This window comes from Leguminivora glycinivorella, chromosome 9 (genome assembly GCF_023078275.1).
Source record: "Leguminivora glycinivorella isolate SPB_JAAS2020 chromosome 9, LegGlyc_1.1, whole genome shotgun sequence".
In the NCBI taxonomy this organism is placed as follows: Eukaryota; Metazoa; Arthropoda; class Insecta; order Lepidoptera; family Tortricidae; genus Leguminivora; species Leguminivora glycinivorella.
In genome coordinates this window covers 14,760,357-14,777,481 of record NC_062979.1, presented here as the reverse complement: position 1 = coordinate 14,777,481, position 17,125 = coordinate 14,760,357, and the positions used below count along the sequence as shown (strand labels likewise).

At 35.9% G+C, this 17,125-nt stretch overlaps 1 protein-coding gene across 1 annotated transcript; it reads left to right on the top strand.

Moving 5' to 3' along the window:
* Positions 1 to 7,485: 7,485 nt before the first annotated feature.
* On the top strand, positions 7,486 to 16,094 carry LOC125229728 (circadian clock-controlled protein daywake-like). The gene is made up of 5 exons (XM_048134653.1): positions 7,486 to 7,633; positions 10,830 to 11,041; positions 11,641 to 11,771; positions 13,184 to 13,339; positions 15,010 to 16,094. Exons 2-5 carry the CDS (start codon positions 10,884 to 10,886, stop codon positions 15,159 to 15,161), a joined length of 597 nt encoding a protein of 198 aa, XP_047990610.1. The 5' UTR covers positions 7,486 to 7,633; positions 10,830 to 10,883; the 3' UTR covers positions 15,162 to 16,094.
* Positions 16,095 to 17,125: the final 1,031 nt, after the last annotated feature.

The following is a 17,125-nucleotide window of genomic DNA, read 5'->3' as shown; positions in this document are numbered from 1 at the left end:
ATAAACTATTTTTTTTTACTTGGAGATGGATTTAGAAACTTAAAATGTTGTGGCCCCATTTATTTGGGGTATGAAAACATGTTCATTTAGCTTGGACTTTTACGAGTAAAACTTGATTTAGAAGTTTTTAAAACAACGTGCGATACTCGAAAAGTCATTAAAAATTTAAAATGTTAAATTCAGGTTAGTCCGTTTTCACATTTTCCGATCCGATATCTGATGTCGGAAGGATTTCAATAGAAAAAAATCCAAGATGGCGCCTGCAATGTATGAGATATTGGTCCGACATCCAATATCGGATCGGATAATGTGAAAACGCAATCAGGAAAATAAATTATGACTTACTAACATAGTTATATTATACCGCTTCTAAAATAAAGTTGTAAATATTTATTATTATTTAGTTTTTGATAAAAACTAATACCTAGGTATTTCAACACAAAAGTGTCGTTGAAAAAGCACAACATACAAGACACGTGCTTGCAGGTTGAGTTACCATTACGTAAAATGCACATTTTTTAAAAGTTCATGCAACTGAGAGCACTAGGTATATTTCATCTTTTTATATCTATTATATTTATAATATGTTTATATTGTATTTATTATATCTATTATATTTATAATGTGATTTTTTTGTATCGGAAATAGTTCGAGTCAGTGTGGACAGACCTCAACTCAATAGGTTGACGGACTGGCGCCGCTGAGCGTCTTTATTTGGCCACACGCTGTTTGAACGCAACCGTCATTGTAACCTTATGTGCAACTTCATTCAAGTACTGCCGGTTTCGACGAGCTTAATCAACATGTGTAGTAAAATTTGTAATGCTTTCTTAACTGTTACGGGGACCTAATCTAACACTTTAAGTTTAAGTACCCACTTTTGCGGGTTGAAAAGTAAATCTGATGATGCATATACAATTTGGTTCCAATTCAAGCAATGTTCGAAAAGTTTTATATACCTACCTATATGACTTTACTTTTATAATTATACAATGCATGCATTTCCACACTCGACACAGTCGAGTGTCGTGTCGAGTTCGGACACTGGCGATCAAATATATACTTAGGTATATGAAAGAGGCGCGTTCCTGGCACACATTCTAAGCTCATGTAGGTGAACGCGTGCCATGCTTGTATGAGTGAGATATGACTGTTAAATGATTCCTATGTATATGTTTTTTCTAAGTATTTGTATATTATATTAAGCCTTCTTGAGCTTACCGTGGGGCTCAGTCAATCTGTGTAAGAAAGTCCTATAATATTTATATATTTATTTATCTATTTTATTCCTACTGAACTATCACAAAACCATTGGAATTGAAATTGAAATTTCTTTGTTGCCATTGAAATCTAATTAACAAATTAACAAGAACAGAAAACTTTTTTAAGTTAAAATAACTAATCGAAATACTTAAGTAAATTTTGATTAACACGTCACCGCTAATTCTATTTTTCGAAGATTAGTCGTACGGCATTTTTGTTTATCGCACGATCGTATATAATTTCAAGTTCAAAGTCGCGCACTCGTATTGTGTGGGCGATTCTGACATAACAAATTGATGAAATTTTCATATCATTTTGATACGACTTTGAAAATGTGAAATCCGAATCGGACTGCACAGGCACAATCATTTCTGCCGGTGTAAATTTTTCTTTTAATATAAAAATTAGTAGTAATTTTTTTCGTACCACGGCGGTGGCAAACAGGTATACGGTCCGCCTGATGGAAAACGGTCACCGTAACCTATGGACGTCTGCAACTCAAGGGGTGTCATATGCGCGTTGCCCATTAGAAACTTGTACACTCCTTTTTTGAAGAACCCCATACTGTAGTTCATCGGAAATGCCTCGGCATGAGCTAATAATTATTTACTACAAGTTTCTTAAAGACGAGCATAGTAAAGTAGGCTGGTCAAGTTGTCAGGTAACTCTTTCAAACCAGTTACTTACTTACTTCTTTTAAATATTATGTAATCATTTGGTTGTCATTGTTGCTAAAATTTAAAGGTCACTTAAAATAAGAGCTAATTTACAAGACTAAAAGCAAATTGACGACCAGTCTAGCTCAGTCGGTAGTGACCCTGGCTGCTGAGCCGCGGTCCTGGGTTCGAATCTCGGTAAGGGCATCTATTTGTGTGATGAGCACAGATATTTGTACCTGAGTCATGGATGTTTTCTATGTATATAAGTATGTATTTATCTATTTAAGTATGTATATCGTCGATTAGAACCAATAGTACAAGCTTTGCTTAGTTTGAGGCTAAGTTGATCTGTGTAAGGTGTCCCAAATATTTATTTATTTATTTAAATGATTTTTTTTATTCGCATATTCATTAAATTCAAAAAGCGCTTGTAAATAAATAAGTATCCTAGGTGGGACATTTTTTTCAAAGTTGTCCACCTCACTTTTTTTTGTAACATGGGTATTTTTTACGCGATTCATACTCAGAATCGCGAGGTCTTTCTTGATAGGAGAAATAAAATGCCCCAAGATTTCCGTACATTTTTCAAACCTTTCATTTCGTTACCGCCATACAAAATGTAGGTATGAAAAAGTGGTAACGGATTGGGAAAAACCTTAGGACACTTTTTTCTCCTATTAGGCTTGAAAGAGCTCGCGATTCTGAGTGGAAACCACATAGTCAATTAGTCATATCCAAAAAAAGTGGGGTGGACAACTTTGAAAAAAATTACCCACTTTACTCGTAGGTGTAGGTATTATGATTATGAAAGCGTCTACTTCATTTAGAAGTATAATTTATTAAAAATATACTTTCATACACGTATCTAAAGTCGAATAAAATCAACAAACACATCATTAGATAGTTTTATGAAAATAACACTCTACTGAAACGGTTTGATTAAGTATTTATGGGTAACCTAACCTGATACACCTTACATCACAAATATTACTCAGGTTATCCACGCACACTTGAGGACTTACCGCGAACACCCAAGTTTCTTCGATTACCTTTTATTTCAATGAAGGCGTGATAAGAGTGACTAAGACAATTTTATGTACTTCGTTGTTCGCGGTAAGCCCTCAGTATTTACGCGGGGAGACGCGATAAGTGTATAAACCGCCTAATTTTAGTCCATTAGGAAAGCGGCTGGAATGGCAATCGACCTCCATGGCCGTTTCAATGGTGACCGCATTTGCATTCATCCAGCGTATTGAACGAAGATCATTTGGCCGATCCAATGGCAAGGTTTGTTTGTTTACATCATCGTGTGTATTGTTTTTCTGCGATCGCAAAGTTTGTCTAAAACTATTCACTTGACATGTCTTAGGATTGTTTGCTAGAAATATGTTACTCGTATGTATTCGTATGCCTTGATTTTAGTGAACACTGTGAACACCACGTCAAAACAAATTTCCCGTTACACAATGGAATTTCAATAAAATTACATCAAATATCTCAATATTATAGAAGTTCTTAAAATAGGCGAAGGTAACATATTTAAGCACCGAAGACGCCGCCTGTTACACTTTAATATAAAACCAAATGCGCATTTTCAACAAAAAAGGTGTTCTTGCTTCACGAGCAGATAAAATATTACTTATTGAAAATTCTAAACAGGAGCAATATTAAGAGCTTTGAATGATTCACGGTTATTTTCATTAGACTTATATTGATCATGATGCATGCAACTGCGTCGAAATATCGGGAGCTCGACGAAAATCAAACAAGTAATCACGGTCTATATCCCCGTCAATATAAGTCTAAGGAGCAATATTAGGTATATGCACATTGCACAATATCGAAATGGCGCTTTTTAACTACGAATCCGGAAAGTACAAAGTTCTGACTTTTGTAAGTTAAAGCCTTTCGCGGAGTTTCGCTCGGATCCAGGCAACAGCAAACGGTGGAAGTTGAATTTTATTTAGAACGATAGCGTGTATAGTAACTTCATTGATCAGTTATCGCTATTGTACAAGTACATCGATAAAATATATAAATAAATATTATAGGACATTATTACACAGATTGACTGACTCCCACGGTAAGCCCAAGAAGGCTTGTCTTATGGGTACTCAGACAACGATATATTTTCCCCCTTATTCATAAACGTTGTCTAAAGTTATCAAGCCGATAAAGTTCGTTTGTCCCTTTCCGACGTATTGGTGTGATAGAAAGGGACAAACGAACTTTATCGGCTTGATAACTTTAGTGAACGTTTATGAATATGGGGGATATAATATACAAATACTTATATACCTACATAGAAAACATCCATGACTCAGGAACAAATATCTGTGCTCATAACACAAATAAATGCCCTTACCAGGATTCGAACCCGCCCGGGACCACGGCAGCAGGCAGGGTCACGACGCTCTAGGCCAGAACGGTCGTCCAAAATATACATAAATAAATATTTAGTGCGATATTATAGGTAAGTAAGTACATACAATGCTTACAATTGGAACGAGGTAAACATTTTACGGACATTTGGTAGACATGCGCAGAGCCGAAGCTAAAAGAGCATTTTGAAGAAATATAATAAGGGCTGCACTGCACCTAGCAGATGCTACTTTTGCCCGTGTCATGGGACGCACGCAGAGGCAATGCCCGTTAGTGCGTTTTTACACTGTTTGATCCGATATCGGATGTCGGACGGATTTCAAAGGCAAATCAAAGATGGCGGCTTAAATGTATGGGATATCGGTCCAACATCCGATATCGGTTCGGATAATGTGAATACGCAGGGAGTACAAGGACTAAGTACTTGAAAGATGGTGGGCTCTAAAATAAACTGGGCTATTAAGTAGATGAAAGTGATGGACTACATACTGGGCTACGGAATTAAATCGAGTTTCATTATTTTGATTTTATTTTTCCATTGATTTGTTGTCGGAGGACGTGGTCAACAATGACTACGCATAAGTATCTTCTGATTAATTAAAACATTTTTTAAGCGATATACAATGTAGAATGAAATATCAGTGTGCAAAACATTTTAATAAAAAAAGACAGCCAGGTTCGAATCAGATTCGGGTCGGTGAATCCGTACAAGTTATGTTTTTTTTTAAGATTTCGAGGTTTTTGAATTTTTTGCACGTGTAGATAAGACAATAATTAATTATTTGCCGAATCTAATAAGTAGTTCTATGTTAACGTTAAAGTACCCCATTTATTGATTTCAGTGTAGAAATATTAGTTTTTGTGGCATATAATTACGCATTAACATTAACGAATTGTTTTTTGCGCTGACGAAAACTGGACTGTAACCTACGAGTAATAATTATGGTTTTAAATTTCACGCATTCCCGGGACAAAAGGTTTTGACAAACGGACCCCAAACCGATCCTAATATAAGGGTTTCATTTTTTCCTTTTGAAATACGGAACCCTAAAAACTAGTAAAAATAATAGCTCCAGGAAATATGGCCGTTTTAAGAAAAAACATGTTATGTAGGTACCTACCTCACATATTTTCATATTAACTAGTTTATATGCTTACTATCTTGAAGCAGAAGACATTTTGTAAAAAACAGTCTGTCATCCATTTACGCAAACGTTTTTTGTGCCAACCTAATAATAGTAACTAGCAAAGCGAAGGATCTTAGTATAATGAGTCAAGGTTCCGCCGCTGTTTTTGACTGATGTCCATTTAAAAAAAAAAACATCTAAGAGCGAACGGACCATCCTTCGTGTAGGGACCCGTAGTGGATATAAATCCTGTAGGTAATAGTTTATATAAGTACTCAATTCAATTCAATTCCGTAGTGAGAGTGGCAACATCGTAGTGTCGTCCCGTTTTCTCACACGTATTGATTTGAAAGGGATGACACTCCACTTTTAAATTTCTACTCTTTTTGGACTAATTCCAATAAGGCCTAGTTACCCTTTGGGTTGGAAGGTCAGATGGCAGTCGCTTTCGTAAAACTAGTGCCTACGCCAAATCTTGGGATTAGTTGTCACAGCGGACCCCAGGCTCCCATGAGCCGTACGCACGCACGAACACAAGGAGGATGATTACTCTTTTTGGTCAGACTTATTTCATGGTTATGTTCCTATTAACACAATTGAAATAGTAGAAATATGAAATAATTCATTACTAATCAATATATGGTGACAGTCATCCTCCTTGCGTTATCCCGGCATTTGCCACTGCTCACGGGAGCCTGGGGATCGCTTTGACAATATGGTGACAGTAATTATGAATATTAAATACTTAGTGACATTTTCTTACACTATGTCGGTGGCAAACATGCATACGGTCCGCCTGATGGAAAGCGGTCACCGTAACCTGCAACTCAAGGAGTGTCACATGCGACATTATTTTCCAATAGTATTTTCGATGTCGACAAGACACGTGTCCGTATTTAAATGTCGACTATAATCTCCCTTGCATTGTCTCGGCTTCTTGCTGTAGCCACGTTCGCTTGACAACTACCGTAAGTATTTTCGTAGGCACCAGTTTTTACCAAAGCGAGTACCACTGCCACCTGACCTTCCAAGTAGGTCTTATTGGAGTAAGTCTTGACTTCTTTTCCACAGGAAGTTTTCCTTCACCGAAAAGCGACTGGTAAATGTCAAATGTTATGGACGAATAAAATTGCTACTATTGTTCACAATGCTATAAAATTAAATCCCTTTATTTTATACGCAAACTCCGACCAGCATTAGAACTTTATGAATTTAATTCTAATATTAGTGCATTTTCCTCGCTTAGGAGTATTTACATTATGTGAGAAGATGTTTAACCTTAAAGGTTTAAGCTAGATTACAATTATTAAAACACAAATGTTCAAAAGTCGTTGACAAATAGTTTCCGCAGTAAAACGTACGATAAAAAATCAACACAATATAAATCTTATGTGTATGTCACGCTGTGTCAAGTTCCGGGGTTTTTTTAACAAACGTGATCATGCGCAAAGACGCCGGGGATAATACAGTAACACATATATTATGTATTATCCTTTCCAAACAATATTCTCGACTTTGTTTTATAATGCAGATATTGCAGATACGTCTGCAAGCGATATTATTTTTTCGTATCCGTATTTTTTATAGGTACATTCTTTGCAATTGGAACCCTTACTCTAATATGTGCTACTTACGCACTACCCCCAGAAGTATTCAACTTAATAAATTAAATGTTAGCATGTGTATTTAAAAAATAAACCAATATGCCTACTCGAGTTGAGAGTTGTTCTATGAATTGGATAAGACATTTTATGCAAAACACTGGATATGAATGATCTATTATGCATTTAATGGATTTGCATTCCAATATGTGTACGAAAGTGACGAATTATTTACATTAATAAGCTACTACCGTTAATCGCACGTTTCCGTCGAGCGAAACAGTTTAACACAACCTTGACTTGATACTAATTTGATTATACTGGATGCGTGCGGGCGAGACGCACTGCGGATAATCAAATCAAGATCAGATTTGCGAAGTTTGAATGTCAATCCTGGCTGTGAACAGCTTTGCTTATTAATTTACCTTGACACACGCAATGATCGGCCGAGTTTATATATATCAGTTATAAACGACGCTCTGCATTGGACATTGAGCAAGCTTTGAGTTTGGTGCGGGATTAAAAAAAAAAATTTAAAAAATGGGTGCCATATTTTACTCCCTTGTGGTTTTGATGCAAGTGACCGCGTTGCTGTCTACGTGTAAGTGATTTTATGAAATAAATAAAAAAAAAAAATATGTCTAAATATGTGTGCGTCCTATTTTATGAACAAAGTTTCTAGACTTCCTAATTAAACCATTAGAAAAAATATTCAGATTAAATATTCATTACATTTAATCAGATAGTTAAATCTCATAGGTATAGGAAGCCAAAAAAATGTTAACGCAAAAGATCATATAAATACTGTCACATAATATGAATATTGTGTACTATTTTATGTCATGGTTTACAACCGGTGTTAAAAATGTATGTAAGTATTTATCTATGTATATTGACCTTAGTCACATCTACATATAATGTTTGTTTTAATTTATGTAGGGTCATTTTGCGTCTATTTACTTTAGTTTTCGTGCACATACCGAAAAATATATTTTTTTATGTAGGTAGATACATAAATAGTATGTAGAAAAATAGGATTGTAAAAAGTGCAGCAAACAAGGTTTCATATTTAAATTGTTACGTCAAATGGACGAAAACTAGCAATGGACACCAACTATTTAACTGGAAACAGTAATGTATTTTTAAACTATTGAAAACATATCGGGACCTATGTTTTATTATTGGAAAATATCTCAGTTCATTAAAAAGGTCCATAAAATGATCGTCATGAATTAAGTTACAAGTTATACTGCATCTACAATTAATATTTATAATTATGTATTTTTTATACATGTACCTACTTTCAATTCTTTTATTTTGACTTAACGATTATATAGGTATCGGTATATATTATTATAGGTATTGAGACCAACCTTAAATTGGGATAAGGATACTATGTAAATTAGAGATTTTTGTTTGTAATTACCTAAATAAATAAATAATAATAAAAAATAGTATTTACATACATAACTTCATACCATACCTAGTCGTAATTATTTATATCAATGATCTTTTTATAGTTGTACATTGGACCTATCATGCCAGAAATGCGGTATGCTAATTACCTATAACAAATAGTGCAGTAGGAACAAATGCCGGTATAAAATATCAATTTAACTACAAATGTCTGTCTAGTTAATTTTATAAGTTTTTGCCCATAGCTGTCAGATACTACCAAGAACGATATAATGTTGGACTGACAAAGCCCATACAAAAAAGCGTACCCCTGAAATATGTGGGCTTTTTAGGCTTAAAACTAGATGGCGCTGTTTCGCAGCCTGGAAGTGGCAAAAATCATATTTTCCCCAAATATTTTTGCGTGATTTTATTTTTTTTTAAACAAACGACCTACGTCCTTTTTACGTAAATTGTAATAAATAATTATGAATATTATGTCACCTGTGTTAATAAACGCAGCAATTATTCTTGTAAGAAAGCGAGCAGTGATTTGTTACTAATTAGGTACGATAGCAATACTTAGGTACTTACTAAGATTGCCGTGGGTGTCGTAGAAGTCGATTGTGGAATATGGGTTCAATAGCGTTGTGGGCGGTGGGTTAGCAGCATGTCACTGTAATATCACAATTTAGTTTTCTTTAACCCCTTAATTGCTATGAGTAGCGCTGAAACTTGATTTTATGTGCACAGTCCACCCCTTTTGGGCATATAGGCGTGTGTTCTTGTAGGTATACATTGCCACATTAGTTTTACATTTATAAATTAGGTATTTCAATGAATTAATATATTTGACAATGAAATAAATCTATGGAAACGGATTGAATCGCGTATAATGAATTTAAAATACATCCCGAAAATACATCCATTCTTCTATGTGGGTAGCTTTTGCACATTGTAATTTTTCCTCAGTCAGGCTCTGTCACCCGTTGACCACGAACGCTGTAAAGAGTTCAAAACGTCGGGATGTATTATAAATTCATTATACGCGATTTAATCCGTTTCCATAGTTTTATTTCATGAGTAACTATCACGATAACCGAAGACAATATTATACTCGTATTGGACAATCTTGACACTTTTTTTTGTCATTATTTAATAATTTACTTATGTTAAAATGTTGGCCGGATCTTAATAACTAAGCTCTGGCAAAATAATTTAACCTAACTAAGAATTAATCGGATCGTGGTGTGAGAAGAGCATATGTGGACCACCCGGGTGGAAAACGTCCGCGTGGGCGTCCCAGATATCGCTGGTGCGAGGAAGCCCTGAAAGTCCTGTCCGCACTCGGTGTACCCAACTGGCGTGAAGTGGCGCAGGGTAGGGCAGAGTGGCGATCTCTTGTGTCGGAGGCCAAGATCCTTTTTGGGTCGCTGAACCAGTGAAGTAGTAGTAGTAGTAGTAACTAGGAATTAGGGACATAAGACTTATATTGACCGGGACCTTATAATAAAACTAACCGTGAAAATAAAACTCTTAATTAGGGACATAGTCTGGAATGTTGAACTAAAAAGCTCAAGGCTTTTCTCATTTGTTATAATTGATTTATAATTTACCGCAGAAGTTTAATATGATTTATAGACGAGATGTGTGACGCAAACGACGACCTTTTGGCCTATCGTCCTTATGTACGTTACATTAGTTACCTGTCACATTACGGTGACACGCTGACTAATTAGAAAGAGGCTTCGTTATTAATTAGGGTAATTCCATGTAACAGAGTAATGTAAGTGACCAATTATTTGCATGTTTTTTTATTCATGGTGCTAATTTAAATATCAATATATCTAAGAATTAAAAGTAGGCTTATTTAGAGATAAATTAAGACTTCAATTTGCATCATAAATAAAAAAACATGCAATGAAGTGGTCACTTACATTACAGTTACGTGGAATTGCCGATTTAGCTGACCGAATATCTTGTGTACCGAGATCATAGGACAATGATGTACAGTCATCGGCATAAATAAGTGATGATTACTGTACCTTGTCGCTTTTATTTTAATCGTTTGATAATTTCGTATGACATTTCAAACAAGATCTTAATGTGACAAAGTATTAGAAATCGTCACATATTTATGTCGCTGACTATAGGAGGTAAATTAAAATTATTCAGATCGAATTAATAGGGTTAGTTCTGGAGACTTGACCGGGTTAACTTAAACCAGCATAATAATACAAAGAAAAATTTAAAAATATTTAATTTCTTTATTAACACGCATCTGTCTTATCGAGATCTACATTTACAAAATGTATTTACATTAATAACAACTTTATTACCAATAGATATCACCAAAGATTTTGACCTTTTTAAACGATTAAATTATTGTTTCTCATTTTCAGCACCTCCAAAGCAAGGCGGCAGACTCCGACTGTCTGAAATCAGCGGCTCAAGCCATGACGCCTCTGCTTGCCGCTGGCATACCCGCTCTCGGCATAGAGCCACTGGACGCCATGAGAGTGGACGAAATCCGCTTAGACTTGGCCGGCCTTCGGCTTAATATGACGAATTCCAGTATCACGGGACTTAAAACAGCAGTTATTGATAAGATCAAGTAAGTAGTTGGGGTCCCTTGAGTATCTTTAGACTTTGGTTGCCTGACGTCAGCAACATAGGTAATGACGCCTCTGAACGGCACTGGCATACCCGCTCTCGGCACAGAGCCACTGGACGCCATGAGAGTGGGCGAAATCCGCTTAGACTTGGTCACCTTCAAATTGACCTAGTAAGGTATTTGTTCTTTTGTCTCAAAGTAATATACATTTCGTTTTTAAACATAAAGTTACAGTTACCAACCTTTGCCTTAACGATGATAATGAAGATCTAAAGATTTTGATCGTATTTAAGCACGACCCTAAGACTGCGTGTTAAATATTGACTTATGTGTCACTAGACCCCTGTCAGACAATAAAATATGACCGACGCTGTACCGGATTGGCACCGGGACGGCAGTACCGGCAGAGTCAGCAGGTCGGGAAAACGAAGCCCCGCGCCGGTAGGGGCATCGTTTTCGATACGTCATTACCGGAGTATCTGAGTGGCCCATTACGACTCCGTACTGTCGTCGGAGGTGTATTGTTCAGCCCGGTAATTTTTTGTGTACTTAATCATCATCATGCAAAATAAGTTCTCAAAGCAATTACATTATTCCAGATTCGACATGGCCAAAAAGCAGCTAGTGATCGTGTACCACGCGGACGTGGAGCTCACCGGGCAGTACAAGGCAGCCGGCCGGCTCATCATCCTGCCTATCAGCGGGGACGGAGACGTCAAGATTGAACTTAGTAAGAATTTCTTTGTCTAGGCATGAAGCCTATTATATCCTTTGTCATGCGATTCGACCAAAGATGTATTGCGAGAGATGTTTTTAAACCAATAGAATGTCAACGTGATCACAAATATATAAACAGCCTTGCATTGTCACGGCATTAGGGCGTGTTCAGATACAACAGATGTAGTGCGAAAAGGGTTTCCTTTGTATTTTTCCGGAAACTTTTGTATTTTTAAAGCTAACTAGTTCAGTCAAAGTCAGTACGTCTTGCACTGAGACTGACTGAAATAGCATGACACGATCGTACGTTTCCGTAACAATACTAAGGCAAATCTTTTCGTAGGTACTACATATGTATGTATTTTTAAACGTCCCGTCGGTCCTATGTCTGATGGGGACTGTAGGTATGCTGAGTTAAGATATTAGCAGAAATTGACATTTAATTCTGATAATTGCGATAGCAATGCCCTCGACAATAATTTTGGGCTGCAGTAATGCAATACTGCAGGAATGAAATGTGAAATTGAATATTAAATTATGTACGACGGCTGTTCCGAAAGTTTTTAGCTGCTCCGGTTGTATTCATGCGATTTGTATTTTGCTTAAAAAAAGAGAGATTTTTGAGAGATTTTTCATTATTAACTGAGGTGATGTAGATTTGGGCTTAGAAAGAGATTAGTTAATTTTTTATATTTATTTTGTTTAATTAGAACGCGTCGACGCCTTACCAACGCGAACATTTATGATCAATTCTTCAGACTCTTTTGTACTGTGATTTAACATTATTTTTGCATTGCAAGAGTTATCGTATTTAAAGGTAGTAGTAATTAAGAATCTTTACTGTTTATTTAATGTAAATATAATAGGTGACTTAGTAGAGGGCGACAAATGAGTCATGTCCTAAAACAACGAATATCAGATGTTTACAAATAAGTACATCAAGTAAACCCTACGTCTAGTAATTCATGCATGGAAAATAGCAGAAAGACACAGTTGATCAATCCCGGGGGGAACCAAGCATGTGATACAACTACTTGGATTAACTACCAAATTCGATAAATTATAGAAAAAAATAGGTTTTTTTCTAAGAAGTCAGAAATAAAAATACAAAACAGCTTTTGGTAAAAGAAATATAATCAATTAATTATTCACATTAGTCTCATAATTTCTTTTGGATATGATCTATATTGAAATATCCCACAGAATAGAATAACATTTATTCAAATCGCATGAGCAGCTAAAAACTTTCGGAACAACCCTTGTAATAGTTTCCATAGTTAGAAAAAACATTCAGCCGAATTGAGAACCTCCTCTTTTTTTGAAGTCGGTTAAAAACTACTCTGGCGGTAATCGAATGCACTAAGTCTATTGAGTCTCAGACGATTAAACAAAATATGGCGTAATATATATTTTTATTTTTTTCAGAAAATTACAATTCAAAGATTGTGATACCTTTCACTATCGTGAAGAACAAGGAGGGCAAGGATACAATGCACATGAAGGAGTACAAGAACGAATTCGACATTAAAGATGGCGCTCACTACTCGTTGACCAATCTCTTCAATGGCAACAAGGTTCTGAGTAAGTAAAATTTGTGTATTGCTTTTAATATTGAAGAACCAAACTAGGGTTGCAAAAAAACGTTTTTTTTTCTGGCTTGAAAAAAAAAAACATGAAAGAACCGTGAAAAAAAAACAGAATTTTTTCTGGATCATGTTTTTTTTCTAAAGTATGAAATCTCAAAATTTGCAGAGCAATTAATACTTTTATACGGTTTTTTAGACTTAATGTTAACTATTAAACACATTTAATCAAATAACTTTAATTTCTGGTCTTTATAAAAGTAACATTTACGAAATCTGTAGTTGGTAGTTATCACTATTTACTGTTGGCAACACCACCACCTCTCCGCGTTGCACGCCGCATCGGGGATTTCCCAATAAACGTTTTTATACTGAATGTTAATCGAATTAAAATGTACGTTATTATTATTGAAGCACGTTACAACTGACGAAAAACCGTTATTGTCGAATTATTTGTTCATCTAAAAAAAAAAAAACATTTTTTTAAAAAAAAGGGTGCTGGGTTTTTTTTTTCTGTTTTTTTTTCAAAATTCTGAAAAAAAAACATTTGGTTTTTTTTCTATTTGCAACCCTAAACCAAACCCATAATAATAATAATCCAGCGTATTCAACTCCCAGCGTTCGATGATGGTTCTTACTTATGAAAGTTGATATTCATATTTATGGAGCAGCAGTAATATAAACGATGAAGATATTTTTTTGGAAATTCAGGGCACTCATTTGCTTGGCAATGTCCCATAGCCTAGTATCATCAGCTTTCAAATGGTTCTTACTGAGGGGTACTACATTTGCAAATATGTGCCTTTGTGTTGTGGGTTAAAAGAACTCCTTCTGCTTTATTATAAACTGATGTGCCACCTGACTTTTAGTTCATTGACCTTTTATATTACAGAGATCGTAATTTGGCGTTAGTTTACCTACTTATGAACCAAGCCGGTTTTTATAGTTACTGGTTTTGGCTTCAATCCCAATAAAGTCATTTGGGATCACTAATAATAGGAGCACTTTCAGGTTGTGGTTAGAGTCAAGCGGAACGTACGGTCGGTAGCAAATGAAACAACACATCAATCAATAGTTATTTGTTTTACAAGTGGGCAAAGTAGTTGTTTAACCGCACGTATCAAGGCACGAAGGTTAAACAAACTTTGCCACCGAGTGAAACACAAAATTTTTCACCACACAAATACGAACAAAATACTGACTATAAAACATCAAAATAAATGAAATCCATCAATTTATTCAATATTTATGATTCAAAATCATTATTTATAGGTGAAATGTAGCAGCCAGATTAAGACCTCGAGTTAAAATTCGTATGAAATTACTTTGCCCCCTTGTGGATAAAATGCAATTTTGCTATCTGTTTTCGAATAGCAAAGAAAGCCTTTACCAGTTGGTGTGGTGAAAAAGTATTTGACATCCTGAATAGCTTTCCTAAACATAGAAAAATACTCGTATTATGTACAGTTCGCGGTCAGAAATGTCAAAAATTTATAAATTTTTCTGTGAGATAGGTATTTTTGATGGTGCCTGTACCTAAATTAAGTTGAATAACATATTTGAGCTAAGTGAAAAATAATGCATTACAGAAAATTAAAAAGCAGGCCCAGGAGAAAAAAATCTGATGATTATGATATAACGTAAAAGTAACAATCGCTCAATTTACAGGTGACAGCATGCTGAAATTTATGAATGAAAACTGGAAGCTCCTGTCCACGGAATTCGGAGGATCCTTGATGCAGAAACCAAACAAAAAGATATTCCAAGTCATTAGGAAGTATATGCAGAACAAACCTTTAGACGAAATGATAGATGTTTAAGTTATATACCAAAAACTAATCATAAATAGGTAGATATAATGAATGGTGCTGTGGTGACGGATTACGAATTTTACCACGCCCTTTTCTCCAGTGGGTGTAGTAGAAGTTGACTGTGGGATATGGGCACAGTTAATCTAGCAACCTATCGCTACAGTATGACTAACAGTGACAGTGAAACTCGAGCAGTTTCATTTGTTCTGCCTGCCCGTTTTGGGATCAGAATCATAAGTTTATGTATGAGTTATGAGTGTATGGACATAATGTATACCGGTGGAACAGAATAATGGACGTTTCCCAGTTTTGTTCCACTCAGTATACATTTTATTGTTATGCGTGGTGGGCCCTGCGCCATTGTAACAATTTCTATTAGAGAGAGACCTAAAGTAGAACTTCTCTTGCCCTTTGGCGTAGAGAAATAAGTAACTGAGCAGACTCCATACATATCTGTTTTCATAATAATAAAACTACCGTGCGACACTGACATATTAAACATGTAAAATCGGGTACCTCGCGTAAAACGTCGGCATCGCGCGTGCTTAATGAAATTGCTCCTTGTTACGGACCTAAACATGTCGAGCGATCGACAATGTAAAGTATTAACTTTTATAGGACTATACTACTTCAATAAAACATGGTAAAACGACTGTAAAAGTGCTTGTAAAATTTGTTTAAAAGTTAATACTTTTTAAACTTTTCTTTGATAGGTATTTTTTGTGTAGGGAGCAGTCTCATGTTTACTTATTTCTCTCTGTTTTTGGTTAGTTCTGTTTTATTTATAAATAAGTACTTATAGGACCTCAGTCATTACTAGTTATTTTAAGGCAAATAATTGTTATTGACAATTTTAATATAAAGGTATTTCAACATAAATGGGTTTTTGTAAATATAGAACGACTAAGATTATTCGAATAAAACATGACTGTGTTGAATGAATCAAAGTTTGTTTTCTTTAAGAATCAACAAAAAAAATCCTGTTTTTGGCAAAAAAGAGTAGGTATAAATTAAAAAGTGCCACCGTCGTCGCTTCACCCATTTATGAGAAAACGAGACGACACGAGTTTTTAAATTGTACTCTATTAATGACAAGCCTTTTTAAAGTTGACTCACGAGTCACGCAAGAACGGCACGGGACAGTTGTCAATGAGGAGGCAGATGGCGCCACCTTATTAGTCCATTGCACAGATAAAGAATTTCATACGTGAGAGCGAGAAGATGATTTTTTTCTGTCTCTCACATATGATGACAGTGACATGCCTAGACACTTGCACAGGCGCCGCCTGGCGGGATAGAAAGTCAGTGTGCCTCTTCATTCTATAGAAGGTGCCACGTGGTTTCCTGGATATTGTGGCACATCCCGTTCGTTCCATTTTAGCTTGAACCATTTTTAACCCCCGACGCAAAAACGAAGGGGTGTTATAAGTTTGACGTGTGTCTGTCTGTCTGTCTGTCCGTCTGTCTGTCTGTCTGTCTGTCTGTCTGTCTGTTTGTCTGTCTGTGTGTGTGTCTGTCTGTGGCATCGTAGCTCCCGAACGGATGAACCGATTTAGATTTAGTTTTTTTTGTCTGAAAGCTAAGTTAGTCGGGAGTGTTCTTAGCCATGTTTCATGAAAATCGGTCTACTATGTCGCAGTCGGGGGTTTTTTCAAAATTTTAATTTTGTGGTTAGGTTATTTAAAACGCAGATTTTTCAGCGCAGACAAGATTGACCATCACCACCAGACTAGCACCGTGCGGCCGATTCGGACTGTTTTTGTTTCTAACGCTAGTGTGGAACTTTCTGCGTATCGAATCCACGCTCGCGTTCGCTGCGTCACGCCGTGATTCGCGCGCATAGTCTGGAGCGGGCTTAATGCACCGCGGCAAATTTGGAGTCTATAATAATATAAGTACTTATGGAAATTAAGTACAGTCAAGTGCAAAAATACGTATCGATTTTATCCGCTCAAAAATATGTACCGAGACCT